This window comes from Micromesistius poutassou, assembly GCF_964030765.1.
Source record: "Micromesistius poutassou genome assembly, chromosome: 20".
Classification (NCBI taxonomy): Eukaryota; Metazoa; Chordata; class Actinopteri; order Gadiformes; family Gadidae; genus Micromesistius; species Micromesistius poutassou.
Genome location: NC_140290.1, coordinates 9,077,760 through 9,090,937, shown reverse-complemented (window position 1 = coordinate 9,090,937; position 13,178 = coordinate 9,077,760). Strand labels below are relative to the sequence as shown.

The following is a 13,178-nucleotide window of genomic DNA, read 5'->3' as shown; positions in this document are numbered from 1 at the left end:
AATATTTAATTAATAATAATAATAATAATAATAATATTTTAATTTGTTTAGTTTTTCATACTTTGGTATGTATGTACCTTCCATATTTAAATCGACTTCAATTTGAGCAGTATTTAACGATACTTTTGAACTCATTATGTAAACATCTAGTAACCAATGAGAAGCTTGCATTTTTCTCAGCTGTAACCAATGAGAAGTGGACGAGCGGTATTTGAATGGTTGCAGGACAAGCAGTGTTGTTATCAGCGTTTCCAAAAGCTTATGGGGAAATTTTAAAACAGCTTATTTGAAGTATTCAAGTAACGTTACCTTTATTCGAAGTATTTTAATACTAATCTTGCACTTAGCCATGTCGTCGACCCTAGTTAGAGCTGACGTAAGTAAAGACTATACTGCATTGATATACGAAACATTAGATCAGCGATGCTAACGTTAGCTCATCTGCTAGCATGTGACCAGTCTTGCTGTGTTGTCCTAACTACGCTAGTTTTACTATTTTGTAATGCAGGCGTGAACTATGTAATTGTTAAGTAAGTGCCTTTTATTTTCAGCTCACCACTGGCCCAGAGAACTCATTCAAAATGGGTAAATCAACTTTTGGTGGCCCAAGGAGAGCAGCTCTCGGAGAGCTTACAAATGCCCCCGGTGTAGCTTTAAACCCAAAGGTAACGTGTGTGTGTGTGTGTGTGTGTGTGTGTGTGTGTGTGTGTGTGTGTGTGTGTGTGTGTGTGTGTGTGTGTGTGTGTGTGTGTGTGTGTGTGTGTGTGTGTGTGTGTGTGTGTGTGTGTGTGTGTGTGTGTGTGTGTGTGTGTGTGTGTCCAATGTGACTAAAAAATATATATATATTGTCCCAGCAGAAGACTCTACATGCCAAGGCTACCACAAAACAAACCCTGAACCAGAAGGCTAAACAGAAGCTGGCTACAGTAACTTTAGTGGCTCCAGTTCAAGCTCTAGAAGTCTTCCCCATGTGTGAAGAGTCAACTGATGTCTCCATGAAAGAAGAGGAGCTCTGCCAGGCTTTCTCTGACGCTCTCCTTACTGTAGAAGATATTGATGACCAGGATGGGGACATGCCACAGTTGTGTGCTGAATATGTGAAGGACATCTATTCCTATCTCATGGCTCTTGAGGTAAATTACACATCCAGATGGATGTCTTCCCATGTTTTTTCATCAGTTGGCCCTGTATTTATTCAAACTGGTTTCTCTTCTATAGCAAAAACAAAGTGTGCGACCCAGGTACATGCAAGGCTATGAAATCAATGAAAGGATGAGGGCCCTCCTGATCGACTGGCTGATCCAGGTTCACTCTAGGTTCCAGCTGCTGCAAGAGACTCTGTATCTCACGGTTGCCATTCTGGATCGTTTTCTCCAGGTGGGTATGGTGGAAGTGTCACTGCTTTGATTGTCCTTGGTCAACTTGATTTTTATCCTTTCGTCTGCACTCGCAGGTTCAGCCTGTGTCCCGCAGGAAGCTCCAGCTTGCAGGTGTGACGGCCATGTTGGTGGCTTCAAAGTATGAGGAGATGTACAGTCCAGAGGTGGCAGACTTTGCATACATCACTGACAACGCTTTCACCAAGCCCCAGATACTGCAAATGGAGCAGCTCATTCTCAAGTGCCTCAATTTTGACCTTGGCCGCCCGCTGCCTTTACACTTCCTCAGGAGAGCCTCAAAAGCTGCAAATGTAAGTTGGGGTTTGAAGCTGGGTGTGTGCATGTTTCAAATTCTGGTAGACCAAATGGGGTGTGTGTAATTTGCCTAATATGGCTGACGCTTACCTATTTTCAGTCCAATGTGGAAAAGCATACCCTTGCAAAGTATCTTATGGAGCTGACCCTGGTGGATTATGACATGGTGCACTACCGGCCCTCTGAGATCGCCGCTGCTTCCCTGTGCCTCTCGCAACTCCTGCTGGAGGACCTTCCATGGGTGAGATCAATGTTACGTTATAGTTTCAAGTGCCCCAGTCTTCTCATTCTAGAGTTCTAAAGCGTCTCTCCTACAGTCGCCCACACAGCACCACTACGCTACCTATGACGAGAGCCACCTGAAGCCCATCATGCAGCATATGGCCAAGAATGTAGTCACTGTAAATGAGGGCAAAACCAAGTTTCAGGTTTGTTGATATTCAGGCAGTTGGGTGAAACTTCAAGAAGTGTCCTATTTTAATAATTCATTTAATTTATATATTGCTTGGCAATGACTCCTAGCCACTAATGGTGTTTTCACTCATCTCAGGCTGTCAAGAACAAGTACTCCAGCAGCAAACTAATGAAGATCAGCCTGATTCCTCAGCTCAAGTCAGATGTCGTTACAAGCATGGCAGCTCCCCTGATCAACAATCACTGACGGTTTTTTTATTTTATGTACATATTTTTATTTGCACTTTTATTTTCATTTGACATCTTTGGGAGAAATGTAATTAACTTTTTAATGACTTTGCAAAATTGGGTTATTCTAAAACCCTCTTTTAAAGTGTTGCTATTGGTTTTGACTTGATGATTTTTACTTGTAATAAAACCATATTGCTGAAGTTTGAGGTGGGCTCATTTTATAATTAATAAAAGGTGATATTTAGAGTCCTGAGCAAGTGTGTGCTATTGTTGGCACCTGCTAGGAAGAAGGGTAGTCCCCTTACACAAAACCCAACTTTAATAGCCAGGTAAATCAACTTTGAGTTGGTTAATTTTTCTGGTTTGACACACCAACCCTCTGTTCTTGCTTGCAATAAATATTTCCTTGAGGAAAAAAATGTCCTTGTCTTCTGTATTGTCCCTTTCTCTCATAAGTATCAGATGTACTGTATGGTGCAGAACAATTTTCCAAAAGGACAAATATCTAAAGGGCTTGACTTCATCCGCGCTCCATCCAGGAGGCGGCTCTGTTCAGGCTGTGATGGGTCATCAGGTTAGGGATATCAACCTGGACCTCTGTTTGAGAAGCCACCCTTAAACAGTTGGGCCCTGGGAAGGTTGTTGTCCTGTGGCCAGAGTGTAATTGAGCTGACGGTAGGTTAGCTCTTTGCAGCATATATTTGATTTCAGGCAGTTTTTGAAATCACATTTCACGTCTTAGCTGCTTGATCCCATGGACGGATGAGATGTGGTCCACCTGAGCACACCACTTGTCATGGCAGTTGTACTCGCCCCTCTCAGCCAAAAAAATGATGGTAGAAAATGAGTTATGGCATATCCTTTCGATTTTTGTGTAATGCAGATAATATTTATTGAGTAGAAACCTGGTGGGCAACGGCATTTTAGAAGTCAGTGTGTTAGAAATAACTTTTTTAGTAGGCCTATGTTATAACTTTTTGGTTATACTAAAGGTTTTTCTTGATCATTTGTGTACATCAGCATCAGAGCAGGGCAGGCCTACCAAAAAAATACTCCAGAGAAAGTTTGTTTCTTAATGATTTTATTGCTCCCTCAACTGCAGTGACCAAACACAAAAAGTAGGCTGTGTGCAAACAAGAGAAGTAACGCAATTAATCAATGCACACACAAATACATAGTTCCACAGAATATTTGCAAGCAAAATGCCTCTCTGTCTCTCAGTATCCAACTCCTGATATCAACTTCTTCCACATCCATGGATCAATACAAACATTCCGTTCCCGCTTTGACCTTTCAACAACTTGCTTTCTGACCTTCAGAGACCATGGACTTGGTTCTCCCTCAAAACCACCTGAATGTCATTAAAACAAATGCTCAAATACTAACTACTTAGATTTCTTTATACGTTTATAGTTTAGTTTAGTGTATAAGGCTACATTTAAATAAAAACCTTTTGAAATTATGTAATAACAGTGCACTTCGGAAGGGCGTTCGCTTTTTATTTCCACTAGAAGGTCTTGAAAGCAAGAAGCAAAAACAGGAGAAACTGGTTTCATTAGTTACAAAACACTGTGACTTACAAAACACTGTGACTTACAAAAAATATGAGGGTTAAAATATTATTGAGTGAATACATTTTGCATAGTTTCAAGGTAATTTTTCAATCGCATTACATCACATCAAACATTTATCGTAGAAAACAGGCGATTCCAAATACACTTCCAGATACCAGATACAAACGTACAAACAAAAACAAAACAAACATACAAACATCAAACCAATTAACAGTAAAAAAAAATAAAAGTTGTGAGTGATCTTTATAAAAAGAAGAATCACAAAACGCAATCACTCATATACTCTTAAGTGAAGGTGGACAACAGGGAACAACAGGGAGTACAGGTAGGAAAACAAACACCTGAATGGAGAAATAAGACGACACTAGCACCGTCACACTGAAAAGTCCAGGATGGCTTGACGATTCACGAACATGGTCTATGGAGCAGGATTTACAGCACAACATTTGCTATAGCGTTACCGCACAGAGCTGAACACATAACACAGAGAGAGAATCTACACTACTAACCCTAAGGATTAGAAGAAGAAGAAAAGAAGAAGAAAAACAACAACCATGGCCTAAGTTTGTTTCTACATTTGAATTCCAATAATCTCAGAGAGCAGCTGCACCCGCGGCAGCCTCTGACGCCTGATGCGTCACTACTGTAAGCTTTGTTGTTAGTTAGCATTAGCATTATGGTTAGCATTTGTTGAGGTCTTGAAGTCCATCCCGAATGCAGCTCTCCTCTCCGTCGCTCGGTCCTGGGTTCGGCCCGTCGGTCTCAGGTGGATCCAGGTCTTGGTTGTCGGTGGAGATCTTAGAAGATGGTGCTCCAGCGTTTAGGGGGAGGGCGGGCCTTGGTTTCTCCCTGGGAAGAGATGGGGGCGATGGGGAAGTGTAAGAGAAGGCGGCACATTGGTGAAGGAAGCCATCAATCAGCCTCTGTTCATCTGTCAACACTCAAAAGGTCAAAGGAAAAGCCATGGTTCAAGAGAACGATGATCTGCGATCGTTTCACTTTGAACGCAACACCAAAAGGTCAGTTGGGAGAGATTGTTTCGATGTTGATTGTCAGAAACCTCACATTGTTCGGAATTCAAGGGGATGTCTTGGACTTGGAAACAACAACTCAAAACAGATTGAGGTAGATGACTTAACGTTTTGTTTAGAATATTCAAATCATTTCAGCATGACAGAAATATTGAAACGTAAGATAACTCGCAAATAAATAAGAAGAAAGCTTAAGATAATAGCTGAGCGCTTTCGTGGTGTCCGCATTATGGGGCAGTACAACATATCGAAAGTAAGCCTGTTAATGATAAGTGGTGCTTTCAAAAGCATATCAATGATGTATTAACAAAATCAATATGGTCTATGAGAGCCAACAATTTGCGAGAATGGATTCAAACCCGCAACTCTTTACTCACTCCTTTCCGCCGTTCGCTTCACTGTTGTATTCAGACAAAGACACACAAGACAAAACGACTTTAAGTTCAAGGTCTTCACACAGCAAGAGAGTCAGAGTGAGAGTGAGAGTGAGAGGGTGGTTGCTGGTGTCTCCAGGCAGAAGAAGTGTTGTTCTCACCATGTTGAAGAGTCGGGACAGTGTGCTTTGGTCTCTGCGGCGTCTGAGCGGGGACTTGGCGCTCTCTGCGCGCGGTGAGGCGGTCTGAAAGAGATGGGTGATGAGCATGGAGCGGGGTGGAGACACAGGGCCCGACCCAGGACCCCTGAACCACCAGGAGGGGCACGGGGCCGCGTGGTGGCGGTGTCAGTGTGGCGGGAGAACCTTCTCGAGGGTCGGCCATCGGGCTAACTCTTACTGGTCTAGTGATGTGAGGTTTATCAAAGTGTGGAGTAGTTCAGGAAAAGAAATGTGGCAAATTTTACGAAAAATGCATCTGAAGCTGAAACCTTACTACGAAAAAATAACAGCAAAAAAAGCAATGCTGTTGACAACTGAAAATCCAATTTCCAATCCATTCGATTCAAGATTTAATGGTTATGAAATAACCTTGTCTTTTCTTCCATCCATTACAATGGGAGAGACCGACACAATGACAAGGGGAAGGGAGGAAGAGCATTGTCATTAAAACATGAAATAAGAAACAGATTCACACAGGAACCAATCAGGGAGGAGAAAACTGATTAGGAGACGCATGCTGTGGAGCTGGCGGCCCTCCAACACAAAAGACACAGGAGGAAAACTGTCAGGATTCAGACATGCAGAAACGACGTCTCGGCTTGCTGTGAAATGAATACGTGGAGGAGGTCTTACGAAGAACCCGGAGGCTGGATTAGTGAGTCATTGCTGGGCGACCAGGACAAGGGGAGGGAACCAATGTATTACACTCAAACAATGACTGACAAAGAAGAAGAAAAGAAGAAAGATGAAGAAAATGGCGGAGGGGGGTGTGATGCAGACCTGAGGGTTTTTTCCTGAGAGGAGAAGAAAGTGTTTGTTTTTTACCGGCTGTGGTTCATAAAAAGCCGAGCCGTTTCAAAGTCATCCAGAAGCAGCGAGTCGCTCTTGAAGGTGCAGTGGTGGTGGGGGGGCAGGGGTGAGGGTGGTGGTGGTTGAGGTTGGGGATGAAATATAAAATGACAAATTTAGCGACGGGGCGTTTATCTCCGATTCGGTGACAACGTCTGATAATAATAATTTAACTTAAAGGGTTTGTTTAAGTTAAAGATAGAATATCTGAAACAAAGTCCGCTGGCAAAAATATCCATTTCACCATCAATTTTCAAATTGATAAGGAATATCAAATATTTTCTTGTCTTACGGTATTTAAGGTATTACTGTATCCGAATCAGTACTTCTACTCTGTAAAGTAGTAGAACATGTAACATGTTTCGCCCGCCTGCATTGATCTCAAAGAAGACCCAAGCTGGTCCTTGGAGTAAAATAGCAACGCAGCATGAAAGAGAAGAGGAAAGGGATTTGGAAGTAAGTATACGGGAGTGCACAGGGTTAGCTAGTATATGCGGACAAAAGCCCAAACATGAAAAAGAGAGGCTCCTTTGGAGATGAATACCTTATGTGTGTGTGTGTGTGTGTGTGTGTGTGTGTGTGTGTGTGTTTTTGGGGGGGGGCAGGGGTGTTCAATGAGTGAGGAGTAAAAAAACATACCAAGCCCAAGACATCTCTCCACTGGACATGAAAAAGAAACAAACAGCACCATGGTGATTCTGAATTTATGATGTACCCAGAACTCCTTCCAAGAAATGTACCTCCTGTCCGAGAACTGTTATGAAATGTCACTATATTGCATTACTAGGAAAGGTCTGTGATAAAAGCACACATAAAAGGCCTGCACAATTTGGCGGGTTGTGCAGGCCAATATTCAAATATTACATTACAATAAAGTGTGCTTCGATTTGAGACCAGAAAATACCTTGATGATGTAACTAACTAGAGACTCACCTTGGACTTAGGACGAGGAGAAGATGAGGATGAGACCTGAGATTCAGACAAAAACAGTACTTACTTGACAACATTTCGACATAGTACACATGTATATAGGTTGTTACATCACTATATAAGAGCGAGAAGAAAAACGTTGATAATCGAATGCATGTTTGTTTGAATAAGTAACTGCTAAGTTGTCGGTGAGTTGTCTGCATTTCAGACCACAAATTGCCAAAACGCCAAAAATAATTCTAATAATAGAGCAATGGAGCGATATATAAGTGCAGTTTTGTTAGTTTCTATTATTCGATGAACTCTGCACAGGGGCTATAAAGTGTACTATTGCAGCTCATAAAAGTGAAAGCTTAGCGACATCCAGTCGTGCTACATCAAATCTATATAGTGAAAGCTTAGCGACACCCAGTCGTGCTACATCAAATCGATATATATTCGCTCTAGTTTTACACCTTTAGAACATTTTTTAAAGGGGGAGGAGTCTAAAGCCAAGACACTTACGAAGCTTCTGAAGAAATGTGCAACTGCACTCTCGTTGGGCCGGCGGCGAGCAGAGGCCCCCTGGGGTGACGTGGACAGGTGTCCTCGAAATGACCCCTAAACAGAATACACATTACAAAAGTTTTACAAAACAGCCCATTTTTACTGAAGACGATTCCAATGGATGGTATTCAAACGGAAGAAGTAATAATCACTTGGCCATGGCAAGTTGGCAATGACACCAAGCTGAGTTCTACTGTAATACTTCATTCCAAAGACAACTTGAATAGAAATGCTGACGGCTAATGGCTGACATGAAAAACCTCAGAAACGAGCTTCTACCAACAGACGTCAGACAGTTCTTATCTCCCCAGAGCCATGATGCATCCTCTAGGAATCATGCCTGTTGTTAATTCAACTAAGCCATTTCCTTGCCAGTCAAACTGTATTGCACGCGGAGGAGAATTATGATTAATTAAAACATACAAACTTTACATCCATACGTTTTCAACCCGCTGTTTATCCGAATAATGTGCTGTAATCCTATCAACTCTTGTGAAATGACACCTCTGAAAATCACCTTCACACCGCAAATGAGTGTCACACCTTATTAAGATATCTATAGAACATATATTCTTTATGATCCAGAATGAACAGGACCAGGTCTACAAGCTGAAAAGCAATGTCATATTTCTCCTTAAAACCGAAAACATTATTCAACCACGAGACTGGAAATATCTCCGGAAGATTAAACAGAGATTTTCCAGGCCTACGCCTTGGGGAATGTCTGACAACCACACCCATCATCGTCCTACGCGTTGCTTTAACCCTGCAGTTTTCATTAGCATTTCCGAGACAATGGCTCTGTTCATTTGGTGAGACCCGTGCTCTGTTTATAATACATATTATATGCAGCTGTTTTCCTAGTGAAAGTTAATATTATTTTTGTCATGCTTGGAAAAGCGCATGCAGCAGCAGAACCATAGCGACTGTTTCATTTGGGATTCCAATATGGACATGCTTGGATGGAATAGTTAATGGACTAAAGTTCCATTAAAGATAAAAGAGTTTTCCTTGCAGGACAGAACCAAGGCTCTGTTTCACTCTAAAAACTGCCCTGCAAAATCCGTAGCACTCGGAACAACATGATGAGAGTTGTATTATAGTCCATCATCGTATGCTACAGTCTTGGTGAGTAAAGTGTTGAATGGATTCAATGAAGTCGATTCATGACCCAAACATGGTTGTGAGGAGGCTCAGATGTTGGCACCCCAGCCAACATCCTGCCTGCTCCATTCCCACTGATCCACATAGACCAACAGCTACCCATGTTGGTTCCATCATTTACCAACTGTTAATACCAGAGAAAAACGATAATAGTCAATGTAGTCATGATGTTTTCCTGTGTAACAGATGTTTTGTTATCAGGATCTTTGCATTTAAATCCTCTGGGACCAGGTGTGTCATTCCAGTTGGTAAAACTCGTGATGAGGTAGTTGAACCTCACCATTCGTCATTACCAACCAAGATCATTTCTATACGTTCTGAAAAAGCTGCAACATTACAGGTCTTCTGAGTTTATTCTGGGTGTTTATCCTACAACTATATCTGGGTAGTAGGAGAGAGTTGTTTGTAAAGAATTCTGTGTGATCAGAATCAAACTCCACCAAACTCAATAGAATGGTTAGTACTTAATCCCAACATCCATCCAATATGCTTTTCAAAAGGAAAAGTCCCCTTCTAAAATATTAGATATAAGTAGAAAGACCAACTTTTTATCGTCGGTCAAAACAACTCACCTTGCTCCTCTTCTTTTTGTCTCCTCCGAAGAAGGTGTTGATCTGATCCATCAGGCCTGGAGCGTTCTTCTTCTTCCTGCTCAGCCCTGAGGAGCTTGTGGTGGCCATGCTAGCTGCTTTGGGTGGGTTCGGTACTGTCCGCCTGCAAGTCAATCCAAAAGTCCCGTGAGGTTTGAGTGTGCTGTTCGGTTTGTCTCTGAGCCTAACTGACGCCACCGGGGCCGCCTTTGAAGGTGTCGTCCGTCCCCCCTTCCACCCCGCCCTCCCGAACCGGTGCATCATGGGAGATGAGGAAGGGGTCAGGTGGTGGTTGTTGGGGGGGGGGGGGGGGGGGGTGGGACGTCCATCTGTGGCATGGCTCCAAGCATTCTTTGGGTCTTCAGTGCCTGTGGAGTCAGTCACTGCCGCCCGGAGCATGGGCAGCATGGGTCATTGTTCCCTTGGCTGTCGGGCCCACCGTGGCCGGCAAGGACAACAAGGGTGATCTATGAGTGTGAACTCAGAGGCCGATGCTAAGCAGCCTGTGTGACTGTGAGGCCATTGTTGAGATAACACCCCCCCCCACCCCTTCCCTCCGTCCCTCCATGTTACAGCTACTAAATGGATCGCTTGGATCTACATTCTCAATAAACTGAATGGACATGCATGGAATGAAAGGAGTGGAACAGGAAACACATGAGCGGTGTCAGACAACATGAGGAAGATGATGCAGCAGAAGATGACAAGGAAGATACGACCAGTGGTTGCAAAGTGATCTGAACACTGCAAATCTTAGATGTCATAATGATTCAAAGGGCAGAGTAGTCTCATGGTGCTCATGGTGAAGGTGCTTGACTAGGGGTACTGGGTATCGGGTTCAATCCGTGGAGACATTCTTGGCCCAGAAGCGCTAAACCCCTACCTGCTCCTTAATGACCTTCATGACATGTGAATTCATTGTAAGCCATTTTGGATGAAAGTGTCTGCTTAATGACTTAATAGGCAAACATAGTTTTGGTTGTATTAATGCAAGTTTTAAGTTTAATTTTGAACCTGAAACGTTAACCTACAAATGGAGTAGAGGTAACAGACTGCACTGATTCCCAGTTCAATCACATGTTGTATGTATGTTGTTTGAAGCAAGTACGATGTTGTTTTGTTGAGTTTGTCTGTTTGCAGTTGGGTTGAATCTGTCATTGTGCCATTAATAACCCTTCCTGAACCAACTGTCATATTTAGTCACTGAGGCATCAAGGAAACAATGGTTTTGTGTTGGAAAAACTCCCTTACAGAGGAATATCAATATAACCGAACAACAGACCTCTTTTGTTTGTAGCTGGCTTCTAATCAAGTTCAGATGCTTTTCAGAAAAGGAAAACTGTTCTGTTGGACTGAAATGGGTGTGAGTTGAAGTCGGGCCTCCCAGGTTTGCTGAAGGTGTCCATAAACAAAACAAAACAAAACAATTTTGATTATTTATTATTTTTTCTTCGCTAAACCCTATCATACCCTCTCTAACCCTAAATAGCCTCTTTGACTGCCTTTTAGGGTTAAAGAGGGTTTTTCAAGAGTGTCTGGTTGCAGACTAATGGGGGAGTGGAGCTCCACTAGAACGGAAATACGTCACCTTCACTTGAATAAGGAAGTAAGTTGTATAAACAGAGTGAAACAATAACGACCGCTATATGTATGTGAAATAGATTGTGACTAATGCAGAAACATCAGGGTATTGTAATGTTCTGTTATTGTATTGTAATTGTCGATAGTGGAGGCAATGTATTTCTGTTCTACAGTGGAGCTCCACTCCCCCGTGGGTCTGAAACCAGGCCCCTCTCGGGTTTTTTAGAGATTATTTAGTTTTTGTCTTCGACACTATTTTACTATTACGCTATTTGTTTTTTGAGCAGAATCATGTATGTGGTTCTGTTTAGACAAAATGCAAGAGCATGGCAGAAACCCTAGGGATCGGGACATGTATATCCTCATTGTAACATGCTTTACGTGAAGACTTGTGCATGTTATGAAGGCACAGGTAGGGGCAAGGACATTTTGCTCTGGATGCCTACAGGTAGGTTGTGTACATTGAAGGTCAGCTGGGAGCCAAAAACCTGAACCAGGACCACTCTGCACTATTCTGCCCCCTTATAAGACTCATGTGCCATGACGTGAATGGACTATATATATATATATATATATATATATATATATATATGGGTAAAATCTGAACCATGCAGTGTTTGACATGGTGCCCAGTCACACACAAAATACCACAGGGGCAAACGCGTGTCAAATGTGTAGATCCACATTCCAGAAACTCTGTATGACAGGGCCAAAATGGCCGCCACCGCCAATGGCCATTTGCTGGCCTATGAACTCCTAACACATCCAGTTATGTCGGCCTGGACTCCAGCACACAATATATACATGCCGCGCACACTGGCTCATGTGTTGACATCGCGGGCCCACGGACCTCGAGGAGCGATAGCGGGCAGGAATGCAAGGAGTGGGTGGAACACAAACCCTGATGACTCTAATCTTTGTCTCCCTGGTGAGGGAGGGAGGTGTGGAGATGGAGATGGAGGGAGGGGGGGTGGGGGGTAGGATGGAGACAATAGTGGCCATTGGAGGAGAGCAGTGGGACACAAACATGGCAGATACCCCACCACCGAGGAAGAATGCTGATCTTGACCAAGACACCCACCTCCCAGTCCGCTTGCATCTCTGCCCAGCTTCCGTGGGGGGGAGGTGAAGGAGGGTAGAGCGATAGAGGGAATGAAAAGAGAGAGGGGAGATGGAGATAACGAGTGAGGGATAGAGGAAGGGAGAGATAGGAAGAAAGAAATAGCAAAAAACTCTGAGGACCATAAGGGAGAGAAAGCCTTCTTCTGTCTGTCCAGTGTCCATTGGAGATGAAGGGAGTTGAATCAGGGCTGATTGGCAGCGGATCCTGCTGAACAACTCAGGATACTGTAGTGGCAAAGGTGTGTTTTACTGCCAGTCTGTAATGTCTGCCCGTTAACCTGTAGGCTCCCTTGAGCAACACACCATTACCCTCTACGTCTAGCCATCTGAATCGGCTCTGAGTTGCTCTGCCTTTTTCAACACTGCCTTAGTATGAGTGGACTACCATTTAGTTTATCTATGTTCACCTTTACAACGCTAAAACGCCCTCAAAGACAGACTTTTGAACAAAATGGCCAATCCTCTACTTTATCTCTACATCTTTGACTCCAAGTCAAAGCGTGGGTGAAAGCCTTTCCTAAATAGTAGTTCCAAGTGGTTGAGGAGGTGGAGAAGGTCGTCCCATGACTGGAGAGCAGGGTTGCTGGATTCCTATCGCTTCTCCAGGGCATTGTCTTCCTGCCTGGTTCACGCTGCCAGTGGAGTGTGCAGGTGTGTTTGCGTGGTTAAAAGTGACGCATGAGCTGCAAAGTGATGTTTTTATAAAACCTTTCGATTCCATCTTCCAGCTCACCAAGATTTTGTACTTAATGACTCATGTAGGCAAGGTGGCCATGGCCTTCTTTCGACTGTTGTGGATGAAGTACTTAAAGAGGTTTAAATCAATTCAATTCAAACTTGAGAAAGTAGTTTTCATG

At 43.2% G+C, this 13,178-nt stretch overlaps 2 protein-coding genes across 3 annotated transcripts; one reads left to right on the top strand and one right to left on the bottom strand.

Moving 5' to 3' along the window:
- The first annotated feature begins 230 nt into the window (after positions 1–230).
- LOC311365548 (G2/mitotic-specific cyclin-B2-like) lies at positions 231–2,539 on the top strand. The gene is made up of 8 exons (XM_084485110.1): positions 231–376; positions 552–665; positions 858–1,133; positions 1,219–1,377; positions 1,454–1,690; positions 1,795–1,935; positions 2,012–2,122; positions 2,245–2,539. Exons 1-8 carry the CDS (start codon positions 350–352, stop codon positions 2,353–2,355), a joined length of 1,176 nt encoding a protein of 391 aa, XP_084341236.1. The 5' UTR covers positions 231–349; the 3' UTR covers positions 2,356–2,539.
- An 870-nt stretch (positions 2,540–3,409) lies between these two features.
- Positions 3,410–9,789, bottom strand: mbpa (myelin basic protein a). 2 transcript variants are annotated; one of them, XM_084484620.1, is made up of 6 exons: positions 9,601–9,789; positions 7,823–7,918; positions 7,322–7,357; positions 7,028–7,048; positions 5,480–5,563; positions 3,410–4,762 (listed from the first exon to the last, which is right to left on the bottom strand). In XM_084484620.1, exons 1-6 carry the CDS (start codon positions 9,706–9,708, stop codon positions 4,712–4,714), a joined length of 396 nt encoding a protein of 131 aa, XP_084340746.1. In that variant the 5' UTR covers positions 9,709–9,789; the 3' UTR covers positions 3,410–4,711. The 2 variants fall into 2 exon arrangements, with proteins under 2 accessions (XP_084340746.1, XP_084340747.1); XM_084484621.1 differs by lacking the exon at positions 7,028–7,048.
- Positions 9,790–13,178: the final 3,389 nt, after the last annotated feature.

What these genes read in the sequence shown, in the direction of transcription:
- LOC311365548 (XM_084485110.1), top strand. Translation starts at nt 350, where the DNA reads ATGTCGTCGACCCTAGTTAGAGCTGAC. An exon ending in CCTATCTCATGGCTCTTGAG is followed by an intron (nt 1,134 to 1,218) that starts GTAAATTACACA and finishes TCTCTTCTATAG; the next exon opens with CAAAAACAAAGTGTGCGACC. An exon ending in AGGGCAAAACCAAGTTTCAG is followed by an intron (nt 2,123 to 2,244) that starts GTTTGTTGATAT and finishes CACTCATCTCAG; the next exon opens with GCTGTCAAGAACAAGTACTC.
- mbpa (XM_084484620.1), bottom strand. Translation starts at nt 9,708, where the DNA reads ATGGCCACCACAAGCTCCTCAGGGCTGAGCAGGAAGAAGAAGAACGCT. An exon ending in CACATTTCTTCAGAAGCTTC is followed by an intron (nt 7,358 to 7,822) that starts GTAAGTGTCTTG and finishes TCTGAATCTCAG; the next exon opens with GTCTCATCCTCATCTTCTCC. An exon ending in TGTCCCGACTCTTCAACATG is followed by an intron (nt 4,763 to 5,479) that starts GTGAGAACAACA and finishes ATCTCTTCCCAG; the next exon opens with GGAGAAACCAAGGCCCGCCC.